Genomic DNA, 16,009 nt, shown 5'->3' with positions numbered 1-16,009 from the left:
CTTATACAAACTTTCACTAAAATGCTACAACATGCTACCGTAATATCCCGAGAGATGCCCCACCCCTGAAAGATAACCCACCCGTTTTTAACAGGATCTGCTATTTTTCAAGAACACCAAAAGACAGCCCACTTCTAGTAACTGCAGGGCCCTGGCCAATGGTGACCTCGGCAGAAATGGTGTTCCTTAGACGCGACGAGAGATGGGCGTACATCGCTGACTGGAAAGGACAGTCTTCTTTGGTTTATCACCCCTCTCTGCAATCACAAGTTATGCAGGTCACTAAATCTAAAACTAGAATTTTTTAAAACTTTTTTTGGTTGAAGCTGAAAGTTAGCTTACTTCATATTTTCACTCAATTTGTTTTCGCTTTTAGGTGGGCTACCTCTCAGTATGTTACGGTAGTTTGCTAGGAGCAGGCTTTTGGAACCGGGTTCCCGGACACATACCTTGAAGTCTCTGAACTTCTGAATGATTGGCTCGTGTGCAAGGAACTGGATGTCCTTGAGGAGGTAGTACGTGTTGTGAACCGAACTTCCGTGATTCACGTGCCTCCTGTACTTGGGCTCGACCGGGTAGATCCCCTTGAGGATGCATAGTCTCCTGCAGATGGTGCGTCACCGTTAACAACGGCTTAACTTAAAATCTTAGCACTCCGTAACAATGCGACGTAAGAAATCTCGTGGCCGGCCCGCTAGAACAAGCCCATGAGATTCCTGACTGCTTCGCAGAAACGGGGGAACTGAGCCAAGGCTTGGATTTGCAGAAACAGCTAAAATCTATCTATCTCAACGTGGTAGGGTTAACAAATTTTGTGTGCAGCATGTACAGATAATTTGGGCACAATTTGTGCCGACGCAGAAGCCGCTAGCGCAGTCATGTTTATGTTAAGTCCTTGCAGAAATTTTACTCAAAGCATAACATGCATTTCAGTTTCAGTCGCTTGTGGCCGGCTCGGACAATTACGTCCGAGTATGATCGACTATGTTCTGACGAGATTATTGCCATGGAAAAGAAAATCCCTATGACATGTTGCAGTGGAATGCAAGGAGTCGTAACACAGTTGGTTCCAAGAATGCTAAAATAAAATAATTGATTAGAGTTCACCTGTTCTGCTTGCTGCCCCCCCCCCCCCCCCACACTCCCATACACCAACACACACTTTATAAACAAGCCCGCATGTGCCCACAACAAGTGTGGGCACTGTGCGTGCACAGAAACCAAATCCGGGAGAGGGGAAGCGTCAGTGCGTGGGTAGTGCCGACAGCAGTGCTGCTGCAGTGGCCTGACGTCGGAGAGTTCAGCTGGTGTATAAGCCCCAAGAAGGACCGATTGGAGCGCTGCAAACGCTCGATGATGATGTAAAGATGAGAATCAAGCGACGGGGCCAGGTATTTTCTCAGCCCTGCTTTGAATGTGTGATTTAATGCGTAACAGCAGAAACTGTTCGCTAAGTATATTTTACTTTTGCAATGATGCAGAATGTGCGTACAACGAAACCTAAGAACAAATCCAAACTCGCCAAGCAAAACGGTTGTGAGTTTTGTGTAGGTTACGATGGAATTCTACGATAGCTTCCTGTCCGCTAGCACCGCCTAAATACCTTAAAGTGGAGACTAACAAGCATACCTCTGCGTGCTCTTCGCACGCTTCCCGACTTCAAGCAGCAAAAGAAAAGAAATACATACTCAAGACTACAATGCTCGGTGCAGGCCACTCGATTCACGGTCTCGGGAGGCAAGAACAACAATCCCGTCAACTTGAGCGGCCGTAGCAGTACCAACAGGCAAGGCCTGGCAAGGCACTCGTCGCTCGCTGCCTACGACCAGCTGCCTTCTTGAATGAAAGGCGTTTGCACGATCCTTTTCTTCTTTAAGCGGATTGTCTTTGCATGAACAGCTTGAATGTTCATTTAAATCTTCCGGTTAGAAGGTGAGTCTTATCTCTTTGTTATCCCCATGTCATTTTTTAAGTACTGCGCGGTTGTGGCGGTGGCTCTTGTTGCAGTGACACACTTGTCCATTCTACTTGCTGCTTTCTTTGATGCACAGCTCAAATAAACACTGTATGGATGACTTCTGCATCATATGGCACCTATACTTCACTCTTCATGTATGTCCCATTTCTTCCAAGGTGACGGTGGTACGAATATCAACACAGATTGAGCTAGAACATGTCTCAGTAGTTTCGCTGAGACCAAGACTCCCTTTGCCGAACGTCACGTCAGTATCAAGCACTAGAAGTTATCACAGAAGGTAATTCCATGACGATGCTGTGCATACGTTATATTGCTGCGCACGCAGCTGGCCAAGTAGGCAGCGCGCGCGTGGCCTAACGGTTATCGTACCTGGCTCCCACGTGAAAAGCTAGGGTTCGATTCCTGGGAGCAGCGCATCTTTTTGTTTATTCCTGCAAACTAAGTCTCTCCCCAGCATTCGACTCTGCTGTTACGCCGACTTCGATGCCCTCGATGCTCTGTTATTATCTTTTATACCCTTTTATTTTTGGCACAAGTTCGCCACATTAAACATTTTTTTCTTCCTGTTTATTTATTGTTCTTTTGGTCACCACCCGTGACATTTTGGTGGAGGGGGGGGGTACTTTATTCTATGCCCGTTAATCGTACCCCTCCAATGACATTCCGGCCAAGCGACGTGCTCAGCCCCAGAAGGCTACCCTTCGCCAAATACGTCGTCGAAGACTGTATTGACCAGTATGAACGCGTTGCCCGCCACAATGACTGGACCGACGAGCAGCGCCTGCACAGCGTCTATTTTTCCCTTGAGGGGACTGCCAAGCACTGGTACGAGAACCATGAGTCCTATTTGACGTCGTGGGACATTTTCAAGACCGATCTGAAGGCTACATTCGTCAACCACCACCGTTGAGAGAGAGCCGAGGACCTACTGCGAACCAGGACCCAGGGCCCCAACGAGAGCTTCACCGCCTTCGTAGAGGATGTTCTGCGCCTGAGCGCCCGCGCCGACCCTCGGGCTACAGACGAGAAGAAGCTACGAATCCTCATGCGCGGGGTGAGAGACGACATCTTCGGAGGCCTCGTCCGTGACCTGCCGGCCTAGTCTGCTTTGAATGTGTGATTTAATGCGTAGCAGCAGAAACTATTCGCTAAGTATAGTAAAGCCCCGACCACGACTGACTTGGTCGAGGTCAGTACGATAACACAAAGCTGGGTCACTGGGCCCTGGTCCATAGAGATGAACACCACTATTGTAATACTTCTCAAGTTTAATTGTGACAAGTACAACAAAGAGATCACGTCACAAACAACGCCAAGCTCTCGATCAAGATAGTAAATTAGACACGAATTGTGAATGATACACCTCAACCTACATGCCACCAATGAAGCACCGAGGTGGTCACGTGACCTTTGCTCCTATGTCACGCAAAGAACCGTCAAGTGGCGCCACTCCATTTTCTCATGGCTAATAGACCCATTTCAAACTTTTTCGAAGAACGCAATGGAGACGAGCACTTCGTCAGTATTAGGAGTGTACTCAGATCGAAACGCATTCCATAGTGGGCTGTGTTAGTGCCCGGAGCGAACTCGGAACCAATCGAGGGCTTCACGCAGCGATGAGACCAACTAATGGCGTCTGCGTGTAATCTACGCATCATTTCACAATTTTGGAAAGGGTCTACAGTCAGCGACAGGTTAAGAATGCAGTAGATGCTCCACCTCGGGCACATGCTTTCTGCCGTTCATAACGTTTTGTTGCACGTGCAACAAGTGTGGGCTGAAGGCAGAGCTCCTACTGTATTCCTAGCTAGTCACCAATTATAGGAAACGTTTGCGGCTTGTGGTTGGTCAGAAAATGTTTATGAGCATGCCCAACCCGCATTCGACCAATACTGTTCCCAAGTAAAACAGACTGTCTCTTCACACCGTTCATACTCCATATCATTATGACGCGAAACGCTTGATATTCCCGGTGTAGATGACAAGGTTTGGCGAAATTCCCAGAGTCAATACGTCACAAGTTTCGCGCGTCAAACTTCACGTGTGAACAGGCCGATTTCACGAAATCTCGGTTTCGCTAAACTGTGGCGCGTTGTAAAGATGCATCTTGTGAATAAACCTTTAGTGTGCATCCAACGGCAGTCCTTGGAAGCTCATCTTCAAAGACGGCTGCCGTACAGTCGCGATTGATACGAAGGTCACTACGCGATCGTCAATCACTCCGCGCTTGCAGCGTCATGAAACGGGAGCCGTGAGGCCCGCTTCAGACAGGGCAACTTTTCCAGCAATTTTGAAGTTGCTGGCGGGTTGTTCCCTAGCTTTCCCTAGATCGACACGAATTGCTGAGATCGGGTCCGGCTCGAACAAGCGAGCAACTCGGAGCAATAGACCGATGTCACCAACCGAACTGCGCATGCGCGCGCATTCCGGAAGTGGTGCCGCCGCCATGCTACTTGTAGTCATCCCTTTCCGGCAACATAGGGCTGCGCGTACATCATTGTAGATTATCGTTTGAGACGCCCCGGTATCAGCTTGATTTTCCTACATGTCTGCACTTCATGACATTGTGTTGTTTGTGATGCCTTAGTTTGTGAGCCTCCACAGAAAAGCAGTTTTAGTCGTCTTATCGCTTTAGAATCGCTTTGTCGTCTGCTTCGTGAACGCGTGAGCCCACTGCCATTCACGCGGTGGTCGCACTACGGACGCGGGAAAAAATCAAGGACACCACTACTCGACCATTCCGGCTGATTGGACGTATCAATTAACTTGGAAACAATGGCGCAATGGCAAAGAACAAGAAAATTCGAGGGACCATCGGCTTGGTGTAGCGCCGCAGAGCAGCATCGAATGTGTTGGTGAAAAACTGTGAGGAACTAAATAGACTTTCTCGGTGAGCAATAGTTTTCTAAAAGTTGTTTCATTTTGGTTGACAGCCTGTGCAACAGGGTACAGATTAACTGCGGGAGAAGCCTGCACAGAAAGAAGAAGTGATCTACAGAAAGGCCATGCCTGACGCGCCGTAACAATTGGCATCTATCAAAAAGTAGCCACCATGCCAGATACCTGAAAGCTTAAGGTGGGGATGATTTTCGTGCACAGTTTCTGAACAGTTTTACTTTGTTGGCGCAAGCTCCAAACGCTAACAGTCGCCCGATGAGGCAAAGCTTTTTTCTGCGACCTCGATTGTTGTTAATGCAGAATGGATCAGCAACACCAGCCTAATAGGCGACAACAAAATGAATGAGGTTCGTTTGTTACATTTTTGGCAGTAAGTGTTGCACTTCTAAATTGAATTCTGTGGTGTTTTCACGTTTATATATATAAAAAAAGTGAAGACTGCTTCCGAAAAAAGTTGTTTTATTTCAAGCGATGCATATCGGAAATCGCTGCTCTTTTTTAGTGATTGTCGTGATCTTTTGAAGCACAGCTGTGCTTGAAACATGTCGTCGCAATAATAGTTATAACCACCAAAATACATCGAGCAAAAAATGTATTAAAAATGGCCTCCGCAAAGCAGTGCGGAGGTCTTATTTGAGACAGACCGACGGATAGACCGCTACGGAACGAATGCTCAGAGGGATTCCAGCGTACGGAACACTTTGGTCTGCTCTATGTCTCGTGCCCTGTAATCTTACACATTTTAGCTGACGTGCAATAGGGTGGATATAAATTATGAAGCCGACCGCGAAACAGATTGTAAAACGCTCATTTTCCTTCCGCCCTGCCCGGTTGTGTTTACCTTTCTTTGCCATGCTTCTTTCTTTCGGAAAGACATAATATCCGAGGCCTATTTGCCTGGTGCTGTTAATATAGCTCCATAAAATACAACAGGTGAAGCCACCAATTGAAAACCATGAGTAAACACCAGGCTAAAAGTCTCGTGCTAACCCGAAAATTTCCAAACGCCGGGCGTAGATGGCTCATTGACGCGGCCGGAAAACTGAGGAGAACTACAGGCACCAGAATGCACCGCGGTAGCGGTGGCATCGCGCAACTCCTGGTGAGATCGGTCTATTCGAAGACGGTTGAAGCGGCCGCAGCCAATCAGAGACGTGATATTTTCACGTGACACCCCTGTGGTGGTGATGATGACAGCTAAAGACTTAGTTCTAGTTCAAAATTAATCATTTTCGGAAATAAACAGGTTCAGAAAAATGAACTAGTATTCTCAACGCCGTTCAAAGATATAAGAACGCGTTTTTAGCGCGTAGCTGGGCGTCTAAGTAGTGAAAGAAAAATCAAATTTAATGATGATGATGGTAAGTCGGAGCAATTCGGTTGCTGCGTGTGAACGCGGGCGGCCCGTGTTGCTGGTGTTGCAACGTCAAGTTGCTGGGTGAAATTGCTCTGTCTGAAGCGGGCCTGACGGCTTGCGCGCCTTGTCGCGCGCCTTCACACGCTTGGTTTGCAAAGCGCACACGCCACCACGGGCGCCGCTTATGACCCTGCTGACTGTGCACAATCACAAGGACTGAGCGGCCGTGCCTATGAGGAGACAAAACTTGTCGTTCTGTGAGCATGTAACCAAAACGGTGGCGGCCCGTGTTGCTGGTGTTGCAACGTCAAGTTGCTGGGTGAAATTGCTCTGTCTGAAGCGGGCCTGACGGCTTGCGCGCCTTGTCGCGCGCCTTCACACGCTTGGTTCGCAAAGCGCACACGCCACCACGGGCGCCGCTTATGACCCTGCTGACTGTGCACAATCACAAGGACTGAGCGGCCGTGCCTATGAGTATGAGGAGACAAAACTTGTTCTGTGAGCATGTAACCAAAACGGATGACCGAGGTCCTAGTCGTGTACTCTAGTACCATGCGTGAGAAACGGGAACTGTGAATCCATCAAGAAAGCGCATACCTGAAGTCTTTTAGAGAAAGTTGGAGTTTTCGAATGGCTTTTCTTCTGTTGATATAGTTGGTGGCTGCCCCACTGGTTCCCTGAAAAGCAAGGTGTAGGTGCTCGATTTGAGACTTCCATATAGCTTCTACGATCCTTTCCAGTAAGGGTCCGCTCACGCTCTAATACGATGCAATTCGGTCTGTTAAGATTAAATAAATAATTGGCCCATAATATGATGTTATGGGACTTTAAGCTCTAGTGAAACATTAGATCATCCCATTTGACGTAACGAGTGAATGGTGTCGTCGATATGCCAAATCTGCCATTCTCTCTTAGAACGTTTACAGGCTAATAAAATAACCAAATAGGGTCATGGTATCCTTACATTATTAACTGCATATAATACAATGCCAAATAACAGAGAGAAATCAGTACTTACCTTCTTCTTTGCCTTGCGTGCCATAACCCAAACACACGTGCGTCGTCCTCGTCGCGAAGAGCGTTATCAAGGTTGCTTTCGATAATGCGTTAACCAGAACTCGCCGAAAACGGCATGAGGTTTGCACGTTTGGAAATCAATAAAAAAAAGTAATAAAAATTTCACAAAAATATTAAAAAAGCTTTGGGGGCAGAAGATTTTATGCTTTCTTATAAAAAATATTTTTCAGACAAAATGTTTAATTTCTTTGACAGCTCAAGTATGGTTTCGGTTTTGTTTTCACGCGCTCCAGAGTTAGTTCTATGCTTTCTTGCCATATTTTGTTCTGCCCCTCTTCAATCATTGCTTTTGTTAAAAAAAAAAAAAAAAAAAAAAAAGCTGATTTTGTTGCACAAACATAACCTGGTCTCTTAGAAATTATTTTTTACTTGCCCAAATACCGATCCAAAAGCGTTCACACCGCGCTCGACGAGAACTCGCGCAAGAAGCGCGTGCTACCGCCGATAGCTCTCGTACTAAAGAAAACTAAAGGCTTGACACGCTCAATACCGATCTTTCACATTTTCAGCAAAATTTGAGCATTCCCAATATGGACCTGACTCCGGAAGAGATCGCGGACATCAAGGGAGCGTTTCTGCTGTTTGACCGCAACGGCGACGGAACTATCTCCACAACCGAGCTAGAGATGGTCCTCCGCGCCATGGGCGAACGGCCCAGTCCTTCCCAGCTGGCCCGTATAGTGCGGCAAATTGACAGCGACCGCAATGGAAGCATCGACTTCCAAGAGTTTCTCTTCTTCATGGCTGGCAGGATTTCCCACAAAGGCCTCTCCAAAAGCGCAGTCCTCAAGGCCTTCCAACTCTTCGACCGCGATGGCAATGGATACATCACCAAGGAGGAACTCGTCCACATTTTCACGCACGTGAGCGCAGATTGAATGCATGTACTATCAAATTCAGCTCTAAAAATCAGCAAGACTCTTCTTGTTTTAAAACATCTACAAATCCTCCCCCCCCCCCCCGCCCCCCAAATCCCCCCCCCCAAAAAAAAAAAAAAAACAGGGGCGAACCAGATGCCAAAGTATCAGAACTGACAGTAACCTTATTAAAACGTTACAAGTTATTTTCTGCAATTTTCAATGGGAAAATGGGGGCCCATTTTTGGTAACTCGAGAGCTCTGTCAGGTAGCCATTGAAAATCGTTATATAACTTATATAATGGTCAGTGCTGAAACTGGCATCCGGACCGCCAGGGCTACGTTTGGACAGAGAATAAATGTTCGGCAAAACGTTTTCGTTATTTCTAAAAAAAAAAAAAAAAAAAAAAAAGAGAGAGGGCAGCTGGTAATGAATCAACATTTTGTAAACTCTAAGATAAGAAACAAGAAAAAAAAAAAAAAAACGGACGAAGACAACAGAATCTTCTTTGTTGGGTAGCACCATAAATTCATTTTTTTTTAAACTACGCAATTTTTTAAAAACTATGCAATTGAACGCTCAGTGTTCCCCCAAAATGCAGCACTTGTGGTCCTAACCATGTCAAAATTTCCCAACAAAGATTTTTATTCAGAAGTTCTAAGCGATTTTCGGAAATTTTAAACGGGAAAATGGTGGCCGACGAGCCGAGAACAGGCCTGATTTTCCCATTGAAAGCTTCGGAAAATCGCTTCTGAATAACGATTAGTTCTGAAACTTCGGCATCTCGTCCAAACCGTTTGAGCTACAATCGGGCGGAGACTGAGTGTTCAGCAATGCATACCTTATTTTTGCAGTGTTTATATATATATATATATATATATATATATATATATATATATATATATGTCTTCCTGACGAAGGCCGGACTCCGGCCGAAACGTCGAAGATTAAATCGTCCGTTGTTGCTGTTTTTCACTAAGGGTTTATTTCTTCTTAGTTTTATATATATATATATACGGTATGTATAATATTTTTTTAGGGGGACAAGTATTTATGTATTTGTATATTTATTTGGCTGAGGACAGAAGATAATCATTGGGTGCCACATTTGAGCGCAATATTAAAAGTGTACCAACAAAACAAGCCCCACTTACTGCGGTGTGGAATGCTCGGCCTGAATACTACCTATACATTGGGCGCTGTGCTGTTCATGGCAGATAATCAGAGCAAACTCACTTATCACCGGCCAAGAGTGACAATCTTGACGACATGAAATGTAGAAATTTGTGTCATATTTGTGTGAACTTGTGTAATATTGAATTTGTGAAATTTTTATCAAAAGCAATCTCATACTGGCAGCAGAAAAAAACAAATCTGTAACAAATAGCCAGGAAAAAAAATTCCAGCAGTTTAATGCAAGGAGAGCTTCTGCAAAATGCTAAAATTGAAAAGCAATCATGTTGAAGCTACTTTTCCTTTGTCGATTTTCAGGAGTCAAAACAAACTTAATTAAATAAAATTAATGATAAGACACCTGCCCTTCACTGCTTCCTAGCTTTCTCATGCTACTGCCATTACAAACTGACCATTACAACGCATGACAAGCATTGTGCTTTCAAAGAGCTGTACATCTCATATGTAGGGATGCCGCAAACTTTTTTCGAACCGAAGTTTCTACTATCGAATCAAGCGGTTCAAAAGATTTCGAATTTTCAAACTTTCTATATAGTAAAATTTGACGAAAGTCGAATTTTCGAACTTGTTAAACTAAGAAGTTCGACGCTTTTTGAACCGTCGAACTTATGACGATAAAAAATTCAATCCTTTTCGAACTTTCAAACTTATTACGCTGCAAAATTCAATGCTTGTCGAACTTTCGAACTTGATAGACCAAAAAATTTGATGATTTTCAAACTTTCGAACTTCTTGCACTAAAAAGTTCGAAGCTTTTCGAACTTTCGAATTTCCAACGCTAAGGAATTCAACAATTTTCGAACTTATTTATCAAGAGAATTTGAAAAGTTTCGAACCTTCGCATCCTAAAATGTCAAAAGTTCGACGAACTTCAAACTTTTAGGGTAAAAGTTCGACGTTCGTCGAACTTCGAAATACTGACGGTCGTTTTTTTTTCTCGACTTTTTACATGCGATGCTGCGTTCCTTACGAAAGACAATGCCATTTATTTCAATATTCTGGCATGCTTAGTTTAAAAGAAAAAAAAAATTCCCGAAGGGGCGAGGAAGGACGACGGTTTTTTGACGATTGTCGTTTGTGCCATATTTGAAGCACGCTTTAGTCGAAGCTATTTATGGTAGAGATGTTTAACTTTTTAAGAATAATTTATGTATAGCTTAGGTAAGTGTCGTCTTAAGATGTGATTATTATTATTCAAGATAAGTTTCAAAGAAATGTCCAAACATGTATCTACGAGTAATTATGCCCTAAACTTGGTATTTTTTTTCGTCCAAGTTGTTTGAGGTATGGCATTTAACTTAACACAATAGACAGTACCTATCATTGCCATCTGCAGAATACAAAAAAATGTATTTATTGTTTTTTCACGTTAAGGAATAAATTAACTCATGGGAGAAGATATCTAATATTGTTCAAGTTCAGCACGTCATTAAAAAATAAACATTTGTTTTTTCGCTTCACGTTCTTGGGACGTGTTTCTTTTAGCCTGTGCACATTTTGGTAGGAGAAACCTGTTTCGAAGTTCTGAGCCCCTGAATATGCAAGAACACAACACTTCCGGCAAATTCTTGAGTTTTTATTTTTTTTCTGGAGCTTTTTATTCACGCATTTATTGTTATGTTTATTTATTTATTTACTTTTTTTATCAATGGCACAGTTATTTATGTAGAAAAGACATAGCTGTGAACTTCCGAACCACTGAGCATGTGACAAGTAGTGCCTTCTGACAACGAGTTTTCGAGAATGACCATCTACGCAATCTTTTATGCAATGAAGAACAACAGTAGCTATACATATGCATAAATAATTTCAGATTAAAATAAGCTCGACCACGCCCCCTTTCCCCGTATTGTTTTCTGTAACAGTCTGAAATATCTGGAAGGGAGGAAAGGGAGGCTAAAGCCCCCCCCCCCCCCCCCCCCCGTTTTTCCTCTTCCGACGCTACTGGTATAGTAGAACGCTCCTCAACCTCCCTCGAGTTGTGTTGGCTTCTCTGCTTTTTGCGAGGCGTTTCCTCCGTCCCGGAAAATAAACCTTCAGGACAATTACAAACTTAATTTACTATATGCCAGCGTCACTCGGGTGGCGTTCGATCGGATTACTCCCAGCGTGCAAGAGGTAGGGTGTAGTTTGCCAGGTCGCTTCAAGGTTTTTCTGAGCTTCAACCTCCTGCCCGCCCCTGGCCGTTTCGAACTGGATGAATATCGTAAAACAGTGCGTTTGTGTGATCACTACTGTGTGATGCACGTTAAAGACCCCAACCCCCGGGCTGGCGGTCACAGTTACTGATCTATGGTCACACGTCACACTGCACTGGCAAATATTCGAGCACATCCGGGACACTCGTTGTCTCATTTAATTGCCTGACCCAACCTCGCGGAGTCTAAACATCACACCCTAACTTTTCTACACCTGATTTTGTGAAAACCAGTGAGTCGTGAAAACATTATTTGAAACTGAAAATGTGGAGGAACATGAAAACCGGACTTCGAACTTTGAAGACTTGGACCTTAAAGAAATTTGACATCTTCAAAGCTTTTTTTTTTTTTTTTTCGAATTTTGTTTTAAAGGGGCACTGACACATCAAAATCGTAATTTATTTTATTATCCGAAACGATTGAAAATGATGCCTGGACAATACCCTCAAAATTTGAAACTTGGGAATTCAGTATTTGTGAATTAAAAAAACAATTTCCAAATGCCGAATTTGAAGTTCCCGCGCGATCCGCGCCAGCGCAGTGAGTCAAATTTTGCGGCCTCCTGCGACTCGACTTTCTTTCGGACCTCCGCACCACGCTGTGAAGCAAAGCGCCGTTGCTACCGCGACCCGAAGAGAGGAGGAGGTGAGCAGGCGGGATAGAAGGGAGCCGGCGCGGGGAAAAACCGGTTTCTTCGACATCTTGTAAACCCTGAGATGGGGAACGATCGGCGACTCGGCGATAAGCCTCTGCTCGAGCGCCGCCAAGGTTTCCGAGGGAGAACAGAAATTTAGGAAGCGACATCACACCGAAATCTGATTTTTGGTATTTCAAAAAGAAAGGCCGTAGTGCGTTCGTCATTGCGTTAAAAAACATGTTTTACGATTGCCATTATTAAATGTTATAGAAATGTCGCCTACAAAGCTTCTAAATTTCCTGATTTTTGACGTCACCGATCAAAAGAAGCAAGGAGGTTAGCGCGGGAAATATAAACGCCAAAAATAAAAAAGCGCGCACGCGCGCGGGAAAATTTTTTTTCGCAATGCGGTTTTTTCTTGCGTGTCTATGACTACAACTTGCATCGTTTTAGACAATAAAAAAGAATACGACCTTTGGGGTGTCAGTGCCCCTTTAAAAGAGAATTGAAACCTTCAAACTTTTCAAACTTTATGTAGAAAGAAGTTAGAAATCTTCAAATTTTCGAACTTTATGTCTATAAAAATTCGAAGCGTTCGAAATTTTCAATTTTATATCCAAAGAATTTCGAAATCTTTGAATTTCAGATCCCAAGAAATTTGAAATTTTCGAATATCTTGAATTTCAAGTTAGGAAAGTTCGAAATCTTTAAATTTATCGAACCTCAAATTAAAAAAATATTCGAAATATTCGAACCCGAAATTTTAGAAACCGTGAAAGCTTTGAACTTTTCGAATTTGAAACTGCACTGTGATCGAAAGTTGCGAATTTTTCGAATTCGAACCTCAGTCAGTACGAAAGTATAAAAATTTTGCGAATTTGAACCTCAGTTCGCTTCGAAAATATCGAAACCTTTCAAAATCGAACCTAGGGCGGTTCGCGACATCCCTACTTATATGTCCTGAGTTATCAGAAACAATGCCCAATTTTTGGGAATGTGTAGACTGTTTTCCCAATCTGCTTTTTTCACTCCAGGTTGGGCAGAGCATGAGCCAAGAAGATGCCGAAAAGATAATCCGCGAAGTGGATGTGGACAAGGACGGAAAGATCCATTACACTGAATTGGTCAACAAGGTGCTACCCACCAAGAAGCAAAAAGAAGAAACCAAAACCTAGAAGGTCGTCGCTTGGCACGGTCTTTATTATTAAACAAGTGCTTTATCGCTTGGGCCGCTTGCCGCCTTGACCTCTGGATGCTCCTCCCCTTCCACCGAAGGTCTGGCTCTTGAACTGCTGCTTCTTTCCTTTCTTTTTTCCACCCTGAAAGAGCACAGGCGAACATCAGCAGCACGAAAGGGGGGATCGGTGGCTAATTGTGCTAGCGCACCGCGGCTCGGAGAACGGGGAGCAAAAGCTTGCTCTGAAATACCTGCGAGTCTTGGGTTCACGTCCCACCTCTGCTCTGTCTCAATCTAGACGAGCATCGTACCAGCGTGCAGTCGTGCATTGCTACTGCGTGACGCACGTTAAAAACTGCAATCTAGCGATCATACTGAACTGGCTAAATTTTTTGTCTACAAAGAGTAATAATATAGCCAAGAGCTCCGGCCGACTAACCTCATGCTGTCTAAACATCTGCTGTAAAATCCCGTATGAATGCCTTTTCCCCAAAGATCACTCATCCACCCCCCAGTACCATAATCAGTGTGAATGACAAGGTGTTGTGGGGTGGGGTCAGCGTTTGCAGTCCCATCTAGCAAACTGATCCACTGTCAAACTGATCAAAGTGATCCGCTGTCAAACTGGGGTTGCGTGTACAGCCTAAGCATCCCTATGTCGCAAGGGCCCGACGTTTGTGTTCATGCGCCGGGGAGAAATCCTTGGTATTTCTCCCTCGTGTTTTAAGGGTACATGAAAAGAATAACCACACAAGACGAAAAACGGCCTGAGCACCTCTCTCGTGCTCTTGCCGTCCTTTGCCTTGCGTGTTTATTCTCCCCACATTCTCCAACTGCCACCAGCACAATGTTTGGTTCATTAAATACGACACAAATGTGCGGGAGCACAGTGAGGCATCCTAGATAGGTCCTATGTTTCAAAACCTTTCGTAGACCGGAGGAAAGGTAGTGCAACGGACCACAATCTTTTTCAGCTCTTATCATCTTAGGCGTCTGGAAACTCGGAGTACTGCTAGACGTTGTGATGCTAGAATATTTCATGTATGCAACACAAATGCCTAGCGATTTGCCATAAATTTTACATACTCCAGCTATCTGGTGCCCAGCATAAAGTAGTATCCACATTTATGAAGTGTGGAAGAAGTAAAAATTTTTGTTTCAACTCAACAGTGTTAGCGAAAACCAAGCACCACATTTTCCTTATCAAGGTAATGGTCATGTACAAGTGGCATATCAGGCATCGTTGTGAAGGTCTCTTTGCGAAAATAGATAAAGGTAGAATTACCTCTTGGCAGTTCACCATAACAGGGCGAAGAAATCCCAGAAATAAAGAATGAAAAAATTATAGGTGCAGGCAGCAGCAGCAGTTCATTTACACGGCGTATCGTTTCAATTCATAACGGCTTAACAAAACAAATTCAGTGCAATCGGCCTGTTCGCACGTCGAGTTTGACGTGCGAAATCTAAGACGTATTGACTCACAAGAATTTCGCCAAACCTTGTCATCTGCACCGGGAATAGCAGGTAATTCGTGTCAAAACGATATGATGTACAGCGTAAAGAGAGACTGCTTTATTAATACCACTCTATTAACTTTGTTGGATTCGGCTCACTCGGTTTACTGAGCCTGTCAAACCGGGGAAAGACCTCGAACGTCTAAAAACAGGTGGATGATCTCGAAGTATTCCGGACATTTTTGCACCGCTAAAAGATCAGTTATTTCAAGTCATCATGTTTATATGCAGTGCTTTCATTCGTTGCGACTGTTGGGGAATCTGCACAGCGCCACCAACCCGCTCGCTGCTTGTCATTTTTAATTTTTTTAGAGCACAGTTTTTATGCGTTTGTTTTTGCGTTCTGCGGCATCGCTGTCAGCGTAATCGCCTTGCTAAATTTAGCAGGAAATTGAATTGGTGTTGAGGTCACGTGAGGTTAATTTTCCCGCTAAATCTAGCGGAGAAACTGAATTAATTCATGGGTTTTGACACAAAGTCATGTGACGTAATTTTCCCCACTAAATTTGGCGGGGAAACTCAATTGGTGTTGAGGCCATGTGACGTCGATCTCTCCGCTAAATTTAGCGGGTTAAGTTTCCCTGCTAAATTTAGCGACTTCGTGTCACGTCACCCATAAACAAATTCGGCGGGAGGAGGAGGAGAAGAGGAGGATGGGAGAATGGGGAGGATAGGAGGGTACGGAGGAGGAGGAAAGGCATACCCTCCGCTTCATATCATCCTCTCTTGCTCCTAAGGAGCTGTGCTCTAGTTTCACACTATCATAGCCTCCTCTATACTGACAAAGCCTGGCAGATCGCCACAAAACGCGGCCGCCGAAAGTGAAAAGGTAGAGCTACTAACAACGGATAAGAGGAGAGTCATGTAACGGGCGCTCCGCTGTGGCGAGACGCCAAAACCGAGTGATGGAATGTCCACTCGTGTTCTCCTTGCATTCCTCGCGCTACCACTTCTTTGCTCGTCGGGCTTGAAAACCATGTTTCGGGTCCTCGCCGCAGCAAAAGCTGTGCGCTGAATACCAGATTCCCCAAGAAATGCTCTCTCCTACCAGATCCTCGCGCTCCAAATCTGCGACCAAGCACTCAATGGCTCCGTCGTCGAACTGCCAGGTTTTGGGAGTA

At 44.5% G+C, this 16,009-nt stretch overlaps 3 protein-coding genes across 4 annotated transcripts in view; 1 reads left to right on the top strand and 2 right to left on the bottom strand.

The window, feature by feature from the left end:
• The window catches only part of LOC8033621 (pescadillo), a 30,124-nt gene extending 22,771 nt beyond the window's left edge, over window positions 1-7,353 (bottom strand). The window contains exons 1-3 of the mRNA XM_042290890.1: window positions 7,252-7,353; window positions 6,831-6,910; window positions 450-603 (exon numbers count right to left, since the gene is read on the bottom strand). Of these exons, the coding sequence (XP_042146824.1) occupies window positions 450-603; window positions 6,831-6,910; window positions 7,252-7,275 (258 nt within the window). The 5' untranslated portion in view covers window positions 7,276-7,353. The remainder of the gene's footprint in view (window positions 1-449; window positions 604-6,830; window positions 6,911-7,251) is intronic.
• Window positions 6,797-13,422, top strand: LOC8033620 (calmodulin-A). 2 transcript variants are annotated; one of them, XM_029968102.4, is made up of 3 exons: window positions 6,797-6,922; window positions 7,820-8,173; window positions 13,232-13,422. In XM_029968102.4, the coding sequence occupies exons 2-3, from the start codon at window positions 7,841-7,843 to the stop codon at window positions 13,370-13,372; spliced, it is 474 nt and encodes a 157-aa protein (XP_029823962.2). In that variant the 5' UTR covers window positions 6,797-6,922; window positions 7,820-7,840; the 3' UTR covers window positions 13,373-13,422. The 2 variants fall into 2 exon arrangements, with proteins under 2 accessions (XP_029823962.2, XP_042146825.1); XM_042290891.1 differs by lacking the exon at window positions 6,797-6,922 and having other exon boundaries at window positions 7,693-8,173.
• The window catches only part of LOC8033624 (exosome component 10), a 55,408-nt gene continuing 52,775 nt past the window's right edge, over window positions 13,377-16,009 (bottom strand). Inside the window, exon 21 of the mRNA XM_029968100.3 lies at window positions 13,377-13,516. Within this exon, the coding sequence (XP_029823960.3) occupies window positions 13,415-13,516 (102 nt within the window). The 3' untranslated portion in view covers window positions 13,377-13,414. The remainder of the gene's footprint in view (window positions 13,517-16,009) is intronic.

The sequence above is a fragment of the Ixodes scapularis genome, unplaced genomic scaffold, assembly GCF_016920785.2.
Source record: "Ixodes scapularis isolate PalLabHiFi unplaced genomic scaffold, ASM1692078v2 PGA_scaffold1__304_contigs__length_218370807, whole genome shotgun sequence".
In the NCBI taxonomy this organism is placed as follows: domain Eukaryota; kingdom Metazoa; phylum Arthropoda; class Arachnida; order Ixodida; family Ixodidae; genus Ixodes; species Ixodes scapularis.
The sequence above is the reverse complement of the archived record's forward strand: the minus strand, read 5'-3'. Positions and strand labels throughout refer to the sequence as shown.